We start from the raw sequence: 15,717 nt of genomic DNA on the forward strand, positions 1-15,717 counted from the left end.
TCTGTCAGTCTGTTTCTGTCTGTGTGTGTGTCTGTGTGTCCCTCTGTGTGTGTGTGTGTGTGTGTCCCTCTGTGTGTGTGTGTGTCTGTGTGACCCTCTGTCTGTGTGTCTGTGTGTGTCTGTGTGTGTGTGTGTCTGTGTGTCTGTGTGACCCTCTGTCTGTCTGTGTGTCTGTGCGTCTCTGTGGGTGTGTGTGTCTGTGTGTGTGTGTGACCCTCTGTCTGTCTGTGTGTCTGTGCGTCTCTGTGGGTGTGTGTGTCTGTGTGTGTGTGTGACCCTCTGTCTGTCTGTCTGTCTGTGTGTCTGTGTGACCCTCTGTGTGTGTCTGTCTGTGTGTCCGTGCGTCTCTGTGGGTGTGTGTGTCTGTGTGTCTGTGTGACCCTCTGTCTGTCTGTCTGTGTGACCCTCTGTCTGTCTGTCTGTGTGTATGTGTGACCCTCTGTCTGTCTGTCTGTGTGACCCTCTGTGTGTCTGTCTGTGTGTCCGTGAGTCTCTGTGGGTGTGTGTGTCTGTGTGTGTGTGTATGACCCTCTGTCTGTGTGTCTGTGTGTCCCTCTGTGTCTGTCTGTCTGTCCACGCGTCTCTGTGGGTGTGTGTGTCTGTGTGTGTGTGTATGACTCTCTGTCTGTCTGTCTGTGTGTCTGTGTGACGCTCTGTCTGTCTGTCCGTGCGTCTCTGTGGGTGTGTGTGTGTATGACCCTCTGTCTGTGTGTCTGTGTGTCTGTGTGTCCCTCTGTGTCTGTCTGTCTGTCCGTGCGTCTCTGTGGGTGTGTGTGTGTATGACCCTCTGTCTGTGTGTCTGTGTGTCTGTGTGTCCCTCTGTGTCTGTCTGTCTGTCCGTGCGTCTCTGTGGGTGTGTGTGTCTGTGTGTGTGTGTATGACCCTCTGTCTGTGTGTCTGTGTGTCCCTCTGTGTCTGTCTGTCTGTCCGTGCGTCTCTGTGGGTGTGTGTGGGTGTGTGTGGGTGTGGGGGGGGGGAGCGCGCGGCGCCCCCGCGCGGCGCCGCTGGGGGCGGGGCCGCCGGGCGCCGGCCAATCCGCGCCGCCCTCGTCCCGCGAGCGGCGGCGCGGGCGGCCAATGGGCGCGCGGGGAGCGCGCGCGCAGCGGCCAACGGGAGCGGCCGTGCGGGGCCGCCGTGCGGGACCCTCGGGGCGGCGAGCGCCGGGCGGGCACAGCCGGGGCCGGGCAGCGCCGGGGCCGCGCCGCGACCGCCCGCAGCAGGTACCGGCACCCCGCCCCCGGCCGCGCCGACCCCGCCCGGAGACCGGGGAGGGGGGGGGAGGGGGCGGCCGCGCCTTCCCGGGGGTGGGGGGAAGGATGGAGGGCGCCGGGGAGCTCCGGGGCGCGTCGTGGTGGCGGCCGGGCCGGCGGAGCGCGGCGGCCGCGGTCGATGCTCGGCGAAGCGGGGAGCGTGGGCGAGGCCGAAAGCCCCCGCTGCGCCCGCCGCAGGGCCCGGGCCTGGGTACCACCATCCCCCTCGGCGCTGGGCGGGCCTGCGGCGGCGGCCCTGCCCTGCCCTGCCCGGCTCCCCTCGGGCAGAGCCCGTGCCGCGCGGCCGGCGCACGGAACGGGCTCGCAGGGAAGGCCACGAGTTCCTCTTGGCGCCCAGAGGAGCGGGCGTGTGCGGGGAGAGGCGGGATGGGCCGTGCCCGCAGCCCCGGCCCCGCGGGTCCGTGCGCCGGGAGCGCTCCGTCGGCAGCGGGAGAGAGCCCTTCCTTCCCCCGCCTGTGCCCTGCGGGAGGCCCGCGGTCCTCCTTGCAGCGGGAGCCGCTGGCTCCTCCAAAGCACCTCCCTGAATGAAGTTTAAAGTGTGGCCGATTGCGGGGATACAGTGGTTGGTAGTGAGCTTGTAATCGAAACCAGCTTGATTCCCATGAAAATAGAGACCTTTAATTTCATTTGACCTACTTCAAGGCTTTAGCAACTGAAACTTCTTTTTTTTTTTTTAAATATTTTAATAACTCTTTCGGTAATAATTAAGAAGTGGAGCATGTAGGAGTTTTGCTATCTGTGGCATCCATCTGTACTGCAGCAGGCTAGAATGTCTTGATCCCCAATTTGTGTATCATATCTCTGCTGCTTAACTGAGATACCATCATGTCAGCAATTTGGAAATTATATTCTAGGTATAGGGTAGATTTCTAGGATCTTCACTCTTCAGCTCCTCTACCCTGTTTTTCATCCTCCACTCACATATAGGTGCCTTAAAATTCAGCCATTTCCCCATCAAAAACCTATAGATGGATAGGAATGATTAATTTTATAGGTTATATTTTTGTAGTTTTTTTTTTTTTTTACCTCTACCTGTTGCAGAGCTATAAAGTAACGACAAATCAAGATCTCTTAACTTTTTAACTGCAAGTACTTGGTCTTTATTGCTGGACTGTAGATATAATGAAGCTTTACTAGACACAATTTTAACAATGAAAGCATTTTGGGGGAGTTGTTCTAAATTAAGTGTGGCTGTAGGTTTTGGACAGGATAAATGTTTTTCTTCTTACACTTCCAGAATAACCCAGCCTGATCACATCTTAGTCATCTACGGCAGCTAATACTTGTAGATAAAATTTAACATTGAAGCAAAAGTGTAACCATCCCTACCACCTCTTAGCTCCTGAAAGGCCAAACTGAATCTCCTTCTGGCTGCTACAAAGTGAAGGGTTCTCTGTCATCTTCCTGTTTCTGAGTTCTAGCTCTTGGAGGAGCTCCCAGTTCCTCACGAGGGTTGTTGTTTCCGGTGCTTGGAAGGGGATGCAGAACAAACTAAAATGGTTACACAGCCATTTGGAAGGTTTAAGTGAGTGCCTGAGAAGGTCCTGGATGTTGTTGAAGACATGAATTGTTGCAGTGTCTGCAGGCTTGGTTGGCTTCTTCAGCCAGAGTCTGTGTGTGTTTGGTTTTTTGTCACAAAATATTCAGTGTTTGAGGATGTTTCGTGTAGTTTGCTTGTTACTTGCCTGCAGAAAGCAGAGCTGCAGAGTAGCAAGCTAAAAATTCTTAAAAGGATCCAATATCAGCAAAAATTGTGCTTGGCTAGTTTGGTACGTGTTGTGGAGGACTTGCATTATGTAAACATCTGCTGTCTGGGCATGGTTAATACCATCATGCACATCCCTGCATGATGTGCATGAGAAACAGGTGTTTCTCCCTGTTGCTCATTCCAAGCCTTGCAGTAATAAGTCAACACTTGCACAGTTCGGGAGCTGCAAACTGTCGTAACAAATCCTGTCTTATCAAAATAAAATAGGTATCCCCTTTTTTTTTTTTTTTTTTTGTCTTCTGAGCGTCTCCCATGCAGGATTTGCGGTGAGCACTGTTCTTCTGTTGAGCTCTCCCCGGCGGTGGGGACCACAGGGATGTACCCTGTCACTTTCTGCCCTCGGTGTGGTGACAAAGGCCGTGCTTTTAGCAGATGTTGGTGTTGGTATCTGTGTGTGCACAGGACCTCAGCCGCTGATATTTGTAAATTTGCAGAGCTCCTTGTGCAAGAGGTGTAATTGATAGATTGGGAGAGGACATCCATTAGCATAAATAGGAGATAAGATTGGAGCTCTGGCACTACACACCATCCTATCCTCCTGCCGAATAAATAGCTCTTCTCCCGAGCAGGAGGAGGGAGGCTGCCAGCATCCTGTTTGGGAGACAGGTAGGCAATCTCTTGGTACGACTTGCTTTGAGTATCTGTTAAGTCACTTCTAAAGATAAGAAAATTGTGGAAATGGGCTTTTATTTTTTTGGCTGTAGCTTGTTCCACGTGTATTGGAAGAAAGGTAGTGTTTTTTTTCTTTTTCTTTTGAAGGTGATTATATTTCAAATATGACTTAGTAGAGCAGTTGTCAGACAAATGAGTAATTTTTAGGTTTCAAAAGAATTATTGTGGGTTTCTGCAGGAACATAATAGAAGAGAAAATACCATTTAACTGTAAGAGATTTGGGGAAGTATGGGAGGAGTCTAGAAGTGTTGATTCCTAGGACTTTAAATTCATCGTGTAATGTCTGTTGTAAAACGTGATTCAGGCCTTCTATGTAATTTAAAACATGAGAAGAATAAGAGCTGGGCCTTTTGTTCTTGATTAAGTATTCCAGTTGTAATTGCTTTGTGAATAATAAGTTTGAACAGAACATAATTGCAGGTGCAGTTTTTGGGTAGTTATCCTTGTCTTGTTTGATCAAGATGAAAAAGGTGAATCTGGGTTTTAATTACCAAGATTAAGGAGTTAACCCTGAAACTTAAAGACTGAAAGTCTCTTATCACTGAAACTTGACAAACTGATGAGCACTCGAATGTTGTGTGTTCCCTCACCACCTTCCATTTACTTGATTTTTGTCTTTTCCCTCCCAGCAAAATGACAGTATCACAGTAGCAACTGCAGCAATAATCCTGCTGCTGCTAAAGCTTTCTCTAGTGATAACCAGGGCTGAATATCAGCAGGCTGAAGTGAATGCTGAAGTGATGCCTTTGGCCTGTTTTCCTAAGGCAGTGAATAACTAGTGATGGAGAGTCAGCTGTGAGTGCTGCTCTGCTCATTGCATTGTAGATGTGTCCTTCAGACAGGTTCTGTTCTCCTTTCAGGGTTAACTCAAGAGCAATGACTTAAGCAAAGTAAGAGCCATGATTTATGCAACTACCCTCGTAAGCAGTGAGGCTTTACCTTGTAATCCTTTCATAACCAAAAGTGCAAATGAGATTTCTAATGCAGATTTCCAATTCAATTAGATAAAATGATCTTGAATCTGCCTGCCTCTTGATTTCCTAGAACTTGTTTAAAATTATCCCTGCATGTGTGTTAAACATGTTTTCATGTTAACTGGAGATGGAGTACAGTAAATGTTCTTATGTGAAATATGCTTTCCTGGGATATCTTAATTTCTGGCCTGATCTGTGCCTTCTGTGCAATTTTGAGAAATGAGTTTAACTATACCAAAAGAGGTTTTTTTTCCCCCCTTCACTGTGCACTTGATGACTAGGCTCAAGCAGCAAACAATTTAGAAAAACGTCAACTTATAACCTAATTATAAAGGGATTGTAAAAAACCTCCTACTGCGTTCCAATTCATTTTTGGAGGAGGGACTGTCTGTATAAGAAACATATTTGCAGCAAAGCAAGGGACTTCCCTAGTATGTACTTTGTGAACAGATTACTTACTAAGAAGTAATTACAAAGTCATCTGGTACAGAATCCCCCTGAGTAGAAGCACAAGTAACTGGAAATTTGTAGTAAAATCAGAACTTTGACTGAAGGAAGGTGTGTGAACACATGCTGAAGAAATATCTGTGCAACCACATGTGTTGCTGCTGAGATCAACTCAAAAGTGGCCCACATTGAAATCAGGTTCTACTCCATAAGACTAAAGGATTAAAAGAGGTTAAATACTCCATGATTATGAGCTCAGCCCTCACTTCAGAGTATCTTATTTCACAAGGGTGTCTTTGGGTTGATGATTTAGGCTGAATTCTGCTAATAAGTTATTGGGTGGCCATGGGTTAGCTGGTCCCAATTCACCATCTTCCCAAAGCACTCAAGTGAATACTGTACTTGGGTTTTGTCATTGTCATCTAAAAGAAAATGACAGAACTATTTCCATGTCTGGTATCAATCTGAATTTTGATATTAATGTGCTGTAGCGCAGTTAAAGAGATCATATGCAGTATTAGTGAAGTCTCACCTAAATCAATTTAATAGTGCTCCTCACCTTGAATGCATGAGCTGCCAGCAGTAGTAATGTATCCAGGAGGAACGTAATGGCTTGAGGAGCACACGCTCTAGGGCATGCTTTCAGTATCTAGTATATTTCAGTGGTTAAGAATAGTGAGGAGAACTGTTTGAAAAGCAAGTCTACTTTATTTTTGTACACAGAGCTATACACTCAGCTATGTAAACTTTGACCTAACTAGATTGGTTACTTGAACTGGTATTGTGTTTCATTAGATAAATGATTTAAAGAGGACAAATCTCTTCATTGGTAGTTGGGAAGTTTTTTCCTAGTCTTCAGTCCTGAAGATGTTCAACCAGTTTGAAATGCCTTGTTATTTTCCAGAAATTCTCTTAAATCACTGAGTGTCAGCCACAAGTTTGCCATATTCTTTGCCATAGAGTTTTGGGTCTTCTGGTAGCATTTACCCATGCTGCAGCTGTGACTTGGGCCTGGTCCTTCAGATTGATTTAGTTTTGTTGTATTTCACGTGTAGAGAACACAGTATTACCCTGAATCCATCCCCATTATTGGGTGGAAATTGTGTAGTGAGAAACTTGAGGTCTGGCATATTACAAGGCCAAGCCAAAGACTGGCTAGTTGATGTTGGATTAGTGGGCCTATTTTGATAATTCTTCAAAACTTAGTTGTTCTAATTAGCTTCCAAGCCTGCCAGTATGTTTTCCAGCTCCTGGAGGTGTGTTTACATTTTCTTGGTCCCTGGCTTACAGCTAGTAAAGAAAATGAACTTGCAGAGAGTAGATAAGAGTGCTGGTGAAGTCTGAAACATGGATATGTTGTTCTTCTGCTAGCTGAGGGAAGAATCCCAAGTCTTCCACGTGACTGGGAAGTTTGGAATAGGTATGTTTTAAGGTTAACTTGCACCCAAAGCAGTTTACAGTCTCTACTCATCTTTTGAAGCAGTATCTTTCACAGATAAGGTTTCCCAATGGATATAACCTTGGACCACAAAGACAAACAGACTGTATCCTTTGGAGATATGCTGGCTAGGTGTTGGCCACATAGGGTAGGTCATTGGCCCTTGTGGTGCTTGAAAATGTGGGCATTCTGCTGATAGCATTCATTGATTTGCTTTTGTGGAAACAAGGCACGGATGAAATGAGACATGATGATATGCTATAATATGACATGACCCAGACTTGTCTTTCTGGCAATAACCTTGTTTAGTTGAGTTAAATATTACTTCCTTTGTTGCCTGAGTCTCTCCAATCTCTCCAGTTCCCAGAGATTTTTTTTTTTTTTTTTGACTTGTAATGGTGTCCTTGCAATGTGGCAATTGAAGCCCTGTATGAGGGACTTTTGTAATGATTTTTGTCTGGTGTGGATGCAGTGGGGAGTGTGTGTGGTGTTTAAACACTCAGGGTGCACTCAGATTTGATGTCTGGACAAATTTCATCTTCTGAATATAGCAAAACAAAATGCTCCTACCACCTTACTTTTTCTGCTTTTTCCTCTTGCTAGTGCTGGGCTCAAGCTGTCAGAGGGAAGGGGGAAATTGATTTGTTGGGCTGTGTTTTTGCAGAACTTTGTGGCTTGTTGCTGATATTTGAGAGGTTGGGAAATGCACATTTTCCATTTCCTGTGATGAGCGATAATCTTGATAGGATTGAATTTGGAGGGAGTGTGCTGTTGACCTAATGTTTGTCAGTGATAAACTAGAAGACAGAGCATTTAATCTCTAGCAAGGACATGCATGCACACTCTCTAGTTGCTGGATTTAGCATTTCAACATTCAGTGGAGCTGCAGCAGGCTTTCCTGGCACTTGGAAAACACATCTTTAAGCATCTTGATCTCTGTTTGGACAAATCTGGGAACTGATAATTTTCCTGTTAAAAACAGAATTGTCCTTGTTTTGAGAGTCAGAGTCCTCTGAAGCTGTGAGTTAAATATTGCTGCAGTAGCTCTGGAGGCAAACAGAGCTGCTGTTGTTTGCTCCATAATAGCACTTGCTCAGGCTTGGAGACGAGAATTTTGTACAAGATGGGGAATGTTGGCTAGGATCCTGGAGTGTTGGCTTGGTGGTGGATTTTCTTTTTTTTCCTGAAGTGCTTATGAACTCTTGACTTATCAGAGGACTGCACCCTTCGCACCAGCATCTCTATGAAGCATCACCATGGGCTTAGCCCTGAACCTGTGAATTCAGAAGGATCCCAGCAGCAATTGCTCTGTAGCAGCTTCACGTAAGATTCCTCTAGCAAAGGCTGTTTATACTTATGGGTAATGTGGGAATTTTGAATATTTCTAGAGTGAGAATTCTTTACAGAACTCTTATTAAGCCTTTCAGCTGTCAGATTTCTTTATTCTAGGTTGTTTTTGCTTATTAGCTCAAAAAGGTGTCTATTTTACAGGGTTTTAGATGTCCCACAGAGTGCATTAGACAACTTTGTGTTTGGTAGGAGTTCTCTGTGTGTGTTTGAAGAGGTAGGTGTTAACAGATGATTGGATAATGGTGACAATATGTATTGCTGGTTAACAGCTATTGTAAACATGCAAGATGTTATCTAAAGCAGATAGATAAACTGATTGCTGACACTTAACAGCCTCAACATGTTAAATTTGTTTTTGCTGTGGTGTCTTGCAAGGTAGTTTTTTTTTTTTTTTTGCATCTGCACCAGCTTGTTAAGTGTTAGAGACTAAACTAAATTTCTGATAGGAACTATGTGTATTTCTTGACAGTTTTATTTACAAACATAATTATAAAATAGTTCTTCCAACCCCATAAATTCTGTGATACTTCAGTAATTTGCTGCTGTAAACAACTTAAAAAAGTAATATATTATACCTGTGAGGGAAGACCCTTCTGAGTTTGAGATGAGGAGTTGCCAGCAGTGCTATGCTAACTGGCACATGGAGATGCATTCTCGGAGAAGGCAGGGAAAGGTAGGTGGAGGATGGGAACATTCTTTCCTTTCCCTGTGCTTGAGATAACCTTTCTTTCTAACATAGCAAAGCACAGGCTGCTGGATTCAGACTTTGATCATTCACACCTAGATTCCATGCATGGTTTTTACCCTTTAAATCCATTTTGGTGCTTTTAGGCAGTTCCCTCACAATCCCTGTGTTTGTTGCTGTAATGTTGACAGCAATGTGTACTTCTGAAAAAGTCACCAATTATGTTTTCTAGCTAGAATCTTCCAGAGTAATGGAAGTAGAAGACAATCTCAGTGTGGGAAGTTGCTATGAATAAGGTCTACCAAAATCTGGTTGTTGGAGAACAGGCTAAAGAGAAAAGAGGGATTGAAAGTTTCTTAAAGGAAACATTACTCAATCCTAAAAAAAAAAAAAAAAAAAAAAAGTATAAAATATTAGCCTGCAAACATATAAGTGTTGCTGCTTCCCAAGTGTGAATGTGAGTATTTGTGGATGTTCCTGGTTTTTTAATTGAATCCATTTCATCATTATGGTTCATCATAGCTCTGGATGTTGATGTTTTGTAGGTCTGGTATTCTGATTTCAGCCTCTTACACAAAGGAATATGATCAGAAATGACTGAGGCAGGAAACTTTGATCTGTTTTGTGCCACTTTTCTTTACATCACATGAGCCTAAATATTGTCAGATTTTGCAGCCACTTAAAAAGCTGGACTACAGCAACACAGGTATTTCCACTGTCAGCATAACTTTTCATTGCTTTAGCTTTCAGAAACAGATGTTGGACCATAGCCATGTATTGGGTGTTGCCCAAGGCTCTTGTGTGGACGTATCCAAAGACTCTGCCCATGTTAAAAGGTTTGCATGCTGAGGTTGTGGCATTGTGTCAGAAGCAGGATTAAACCTTTCTTTGAGGAAGGACAGGTGAATGGGATAGTATTAGATACTCTCATAGAGTCTCAAAGTGTGAAAAAGAGAAATGATGGCTACTTAGGTAAGTTAGTAAGAAGGGTACTTAGGAGCCATGGCAAAACTGAATCTTAGTGATAACACTGCTGCAGTAATGATTGCATGAGTTTTTGCCTCCCTCTTTGAGGGAACTGAAATGCTGTCCTATATATGGGAGCGATCATGCAGATCTTTAGGAGGAAGTGAATGGTGTACACAAAGACCAGGAGAACAAAAGTTATGGGCAAGACATACCTGAAGAGCATTAACTGTGACTTTGAGCCATGGTAAAGACAACAGGCCTGTGTCTTAACTGAACAGGGAAAAATGACTCATAAGCATGCTGTGTCTTGCACCCCATGCTTCATGGCAGGAGCTGTGCTTTCAAATTTGCATTAGAGTCTCTTAACTGTGTGGTGAAAGTGGTTTAATGTAAATAGCTTTTTCTCTTGACCTTCAAAGAAACAATTCCAGATGATGTACTGTGGTCAGTGGAAACAGTAGTGCTTGTTCTCTAAACTTGCTGCTGTATCCTACTGTCTGTTGTCAGGTGCTTCACTTCTCAAAGAAGGGAGTCAAAATAAGGATCTGGAGTATCTGACATAGCACTTGGTACCCAGACTTGTGAAACCAGGACTTGTGCAGGTAGTAACTCATTTCTAGCAAGTAATCATTTGGAACTTGTTCAGAGACAGTTGAGATAAGAGCACATGAGAAACAGCACAACTGCTTTGATATGGTGAGTACCTGACAAATAGGCGTTCCAAAAACATTTGGAACTTTTCAGGCAAAAAGGACAAATTAGCTGTTCACTCCTAACATACATTCTGTGCAATCCCTGCTAAATCCCCGCTTGCAGTATCTTGCTGTCTTGAAAGAACTGAGTGAATTTAGAAGTTGCACCTTTATTCCTGGGTGGCAGGTGAAGAAGGGTTCTCACCCTGTTGAGGTATTCACTGTTGTAATCCATATTTGCCTAAGAAGCATTCCATCTGTGTTTAAAGATTCTCAATTCTGTCAGGTTTTTTTTTTTAGTACCATGGTTTTATGGATTCTATCCCTGAGATGAGCTCAGTTGGTCAGAGCATGATGCTGATAACACCAAGACTGTCAGTCCCAAGGGTCAGCCCCTTATGGGCCATTCACTTGAGAGCTGGATGATTCTTGTGGGTCCCTTCCAACTCAGAATGTTCTGTGACTCTCTGTGGTCCCTTTTTGGGAGTGTTTTGGTCGTAGGAGTTTGTGTGGAACTGCCCTCGAGGACTATAATGAGACAGTCACTACATCAGCTCAGGATTTTTATGAGTCTAATCAGAAAGATGGGTAAAATGTGGTGGAAGTGTATCCATAATGCTACCTTGTTGCTATAGCTGGCTTAAAAGAATGGTAGCTCTGGGTGATGCACTGTGGTTGAGTTCTAGGGAGCCTAAAGGCCATGTTCTCACTTTATTATGAGACATACCATATTTGTCCTTAAAAAGAGTTTTCAGTTTCTCTTAGCAAGAATGACATCATTTCCAAGAGGTTGATGAAGGGAGGGGAAAGAATCATGATTCTCAAGGTTAACTTACTAACTGAAGCAAAATCTAAAGCACTTTCTAGCTTTGTGCTTAATTTGAGTAATAATCCCTTACCCTTCATTTTATTAGGAGGTGTATTTGTGGTTACATCTTAGTTTGTTGACAATTCTAATGACTTTATTTGATTTTTTTTCCTCCCAAATGACTTAATGGATGAAGAAGTTGGAAAACTCTTCATCTGTGGATCTGTATGGGTTTTTGTAATAAATGTAAAACTATTAGATCCCATTCCAAACAACTGACTCAACCTTCTCTCTGTTTTAGTTTAATTGGTAGGGAGGCTCATCCTAACAGTGACAGGGGGCTCTGCTGGCACTGTCAAAATTCCAGAACCAGCAATTGGGATGCTTGGCTCCCTGTCTTCTGTCAGTGGGTTTGAAGAATCCACTTGTGAGTACATTTTAATGATACAACCTCTAGTTCACATGGAGCAGCCCCTTGGAGTGGTAAAGGACCTTGCACACAGAGGCAAAAACATGCTGAAGTTGGGCTGAGTGGATGTCTCAGTCTTTAAAACCCTGTTAACAGGAGCAGTTTAGAAGATCTGGAATGATTGTAGTGACCCTGTGGGAGTCTTTCAGAATGTTGTAAAAAAAGACAGCTTCAAGTACTGGTTATAGGTAAAAAAATCTATTAAGCGTTTCTTTCAGGTATAAACAGCACAGATAAAATTATTTAATCTTCTGCAAATCTGAACTCTTTGGTAAGTTCTTTAACATGCTTTTTGTTTTTATCTTTTGTAAAGGTCACAATGATTTCCATTCCTGAGTACTATGAAGGAAAAAACATCCTCCTGACAGGAGCTACAGGCTTTGTGGGAAAAGTGCTTTTGGAAAAGCTGCTCAGATCCTGTCCTAAAGTGAAAGCAGTGTATGTGCTGGTAAGAAAAAAAGCAAAGCAGACACCTGAAGCACGAATAGAAGAAATTACTAGCTGTAAGGTATGTGTCATATGCTTACAAAGTTCATTTTTATCCTTCATTATGATGTTCTCATTTCATTTTGAGAACAGCTTCAGTTTGTCTAAAGCAAAATGTTGTTGTTAATTTTTCTTTTTTTTAATTCTAACAGAAATACAAAAATCTAAGACCTGGCAGTGCTTCATGATATTAGTCTCTAGCAAAGCCAGTAGTTGAAAATTATCCTGTATATAATTCAGGAGGAGGATGTTCAGCTGTAATGCAGAAATGAGAAGTAAAAATCTGTGTTAGAGCTTGCTAAGGGATTATAAAATCAAGTACAAAAGGTAGTGGACTGGGAGTTGTAAGATGGATTGAGACTCTTAAAGATCTCAAGTGAGTCACTTTTTCACCTTGTGCCTTCTGTTTTTTTTCTGGAATGTGCTACTGGATCAAGCAGTAAATAAGAATGTGTCATCTCAACAGGAACTTACATTTGTAAGTGGAACAGAAATGTTTGGCTTAGCAGATTTACAGATTTCTGTTGGTCAGCCTGTGACAGCTAGAAAAGCACTGAAGGTCTGTGCTGTGGAATTATCCAGGTGGCTCTCTAAATGATTTTCTGTGCAAGCTGGGTCAAATACTTTGCTCCTGAAAAGACTCATTACCTTGATATTCTGGTGAGCTAGGCTGGCCCTTCTTACTGTGTGTAGAATCATCCATCTCTGTTGCCCATCTTTCTCCTTAGAGAGTATCCTGTTCATAATGGGAAGGATGAACAGGATGAGGAGGGATTTCTAGCATGAACTTTGCTAAAGCAGAGTTTGTTTATTTCTATCTAGGCTTTTCTCTTGTGAAATACAAGTGTCAGGAGTTTAATTTTTTCATTGAGATACAATGTAGTCTGTACAAAGTGTGTTCTTAGAAGGTGCTAAAGGGAAATCAATAAGGAACTATGAATGCACTTAGGGGTAAGTTGTTTAAAGTACAGCAACGGATTTCTACAGCTCTGACTAGCTGGGATTATAGCAGATATGAGGATGGCTGTTCCCTAGTTAATTATTTTCTGTAACCAGTCAAAAAACTATGACTCATTGCTCAAAAAGCATCTTCCTGTAGTCTTGTGCAATGTCATAAAACACAACAGAATGAGTTACAGTGGTGTTCTGTCTTAAAATTCAGTTTCATGTTCTCTCTACATTAAACCTTCAGTTTGTCACTGCCCTGAAACAAGGAAAATATCTCCAGACTAAGCTCTGAGATGCAAAAGGAAAATTTTCTCAATCCTCTTTTTGTATACACTATTACCCAAAGAAAGGTGGGGAGTATTTGAGCAGAGATAGAAGTAGCCTAGTGTGGACTGACTTAACCTTTGGTAAGCAGTAAGGCTCAGTATGGCTTTTGGGCAAAGTGCTATAAAAGGCTTTTAAATTTGAGTCAAAGTCTGCTTGTAGTCTGTACCAGCTCCCATTGAGATAAAAATCTGATGTGATTTGAGTCTTGGTGTGCACTTATTGCTGGAGCAGGTTCACAGCAGAAGTCCTGGTAAGCAGAGTTACTGCTTGAGGCAGGAACCTGCAGGGATGGAGTTGCTCATCTATGCAGAGATGTAGAATAGGGCCAGATCTTTGTTCTGTCTTCATCAAGTGATTAGAAAAGATTGAAAGTCCATTTTTAAATGGCTCTAATGTCATCAAGATTCTTCTGGAAGTCTATGAAAATTTTTATAAGATCTATTGTCTTAAGCTGTCCAGTTGCAAGGGCACTGCCAGTAACTCTTCACAATTTAGGTGGACTCATTAAATGTTCTGCAGATGTTTCAACATTCTGTTTCTTGAAGAGTTTGAAATCTAAATGGGTGAATGCGGTAATAAATAAAATAAATGTGAAATAAACTGGGCTACAAATAACAAAACAGTGTTGAGATTTCTACTTTCTTTGGACTTCACATATCTTATTCCTCTGCTGATTTGCCATATGTATTGCATACAGTCTAGGTATTTCTTCTCCTTAGTACTGGAGTCAGTGCTAGTGAGAGGTGTGTAGGAATAGTGCATGACTGTGGATGTGAAAAGGGATATAAGAGATGTAATAGATGCATGAAAAATAAAATCTGTCTCTTTAAGAGCTCATCCATGGTACTGCTTTTCTGTTACAATGCAATATCACACATTAATATGGTTAAGAGGCAGCTGCTTCAGCTCCCTGGAGGAAGGTGCCATCATTCCAACCGAAAACATAACAGGCTTATTGTTAAAAATCATACAAAATTTCTGCCCTTAGGTAAGAACTGTTTGCTGTACCCATAAGAGTTGCAGAGGCTTTAAACTCTGTCTTGGCAGCTTTATCCTATAAAGTGAAGTTTCATGTTTGCAAAGTCCAGTCGAGCCTCGAAAAGTGGAGATGTCCTGTGTTCTCACTGTGGAATTAGCACTGCTACTTCAGATGGCCACACAATGAGCTGCATTTGCTCATGTTTGGGCTGAAAAAACGTCTCTAAAAAAAGAGCTGGACCTGAGCAGCTGCTCACATAGCTCTGGGGCTTCTTGCTCTTCCAGTGTCAGAGAAGCATCAGGAATAAAGAAATTAGAAGGACCAGTCTCTGTGGTAGAAATATAAACTTAGATTGCTTGAAGTGTTGTGAAACTGCACCTTTAGGTGACTTAATTTATAATTTAAAATTCATTAATGTCATTCTGTAAGGAAATGTCTTCTGGCTATTTGTGTTTGGTATAACCTCATGCTTGGGTGGGAAAAAGAAAGTACTGCTGTGATTTTAATACAATATAATTGACTGGTGTTGAAGCAGTTACAAGATATTGTCCCCTGGACAGTAAAGAAGGGTCTGCTCTTCTGCAACTTTCAAGGGTGTTTTACTGCCACACTACTGTGTGACTCAGGAAAACTTGCATACTAATGACTGTAAATAAGGTGAGGTAAGAATTTTGATCTGTGTGTAAGCCACCTGGTTAGAACCCAGCTATTTATGAGAAGAATTCGTGATGAAATATAATTTTGGTGAGATCTTTTTCAGGCGGAACTGTGGAGCACCAATTCGATAAAACTTAATCAGATGTTCTAATGTCATATGCCTTTTTTTTGTTTAACTAGCCAGAGAAACTATTTCTTTTTTTAATAATCTGGAAGTTCTTCAAGACTGGCATAATTTGATGATAGTATTTCTTAAATCACTGGAAATTTGTGAATCTTAATGCAGGATTTCTAAACCTAAAATCCAGCATGACTTTTGTAAGAATTTGAATAGCTGTTATCAAGCTTGGGAAGTGTTCCCTTTCCTTATGTTGGAAAAAAATATAGTTTGCTTCATGGGAAGTCTGTAACTTGTTCTTATGGTATATTGCTAATGCACTGTCCTAACTTCCTGATGATGTTGAGAAGTTAGGAGGTATAGACAAAGAATGTGGGATTTTTCTTCACTTCAGTGAAATGTTTCTCTTACCTTCAGTGAGTTTATAGTCCTGTTATTTTTGACAGCTCTTTGACAGATTGAGAGAAGAGCAACCAGACTTCAAAGAAAAAATAATAGTAGTTGTGAGTGAACTTGCGAAGCCTGAACTGGATCTTAGTAAACCAATGAAGGAAGAACTTATAGATTGCATTAATATTATATTTCATTGTGCTGCTACAGTCAGATTCAATGAAACACTAAGGTGAGTCTAACATTTTGTTTACCCTGGTCTGGTAAA

General features: G+C 42.4%; 1 protein-coding gene across 2 annotated transcripts in view; it reads left to right on the forward strand.

Annotated features, from left to right (window-relative positions):
• The first annotated feature begins 1,143 nt into the window (after positions 1–1,143).
• The window catches only part of FAR1 (fatty acyl-CoA reductase 1), a 34,068-nt gene continuing 19,494 nt past the window's right edge, over positions 1,144–15,717 (forward strand). Inside the window, exons 1-3 of one of the 2 annotated variants that reach the window (XM_053946284.1) lie at positions 1,144–1,220; positions 11,858–12,052; positions 15,506–15,681. In XM_053946284.1, coding sequence (XP_053802259.1) covers positions 11,864–12,052; positions 15,506–15,681 — 365 coding nt within the window. In that variant the 5' untranslated portion in view covers positions 1,144–1,220; positions 11,858–11,863. Of the gene's footprint in view, positions 1,221–10,256; positions 10,272–11,857; positions 12,053–15,505; positions 15,682–15,717 lie in introns of those variants that run through there. The other variant, XM_053946283.1, reaches the window with a different exon arrangement.

The sequence above is a fragment of the Vidua chalybeata genome, chromosome 6, assembly GCF_026979565.1.
Source record: "Vidua chalybeata isolate OUT-0048 chromosome 6, bVidCha1 merged haplotype, whole genome shotgun sequence".
NCBI classification, from domain to species: Eukaryota; Metazoa; Chordata; class Aves; order Passeriformes; family Viduidae; genus Vidua; species Vidua chalybeata.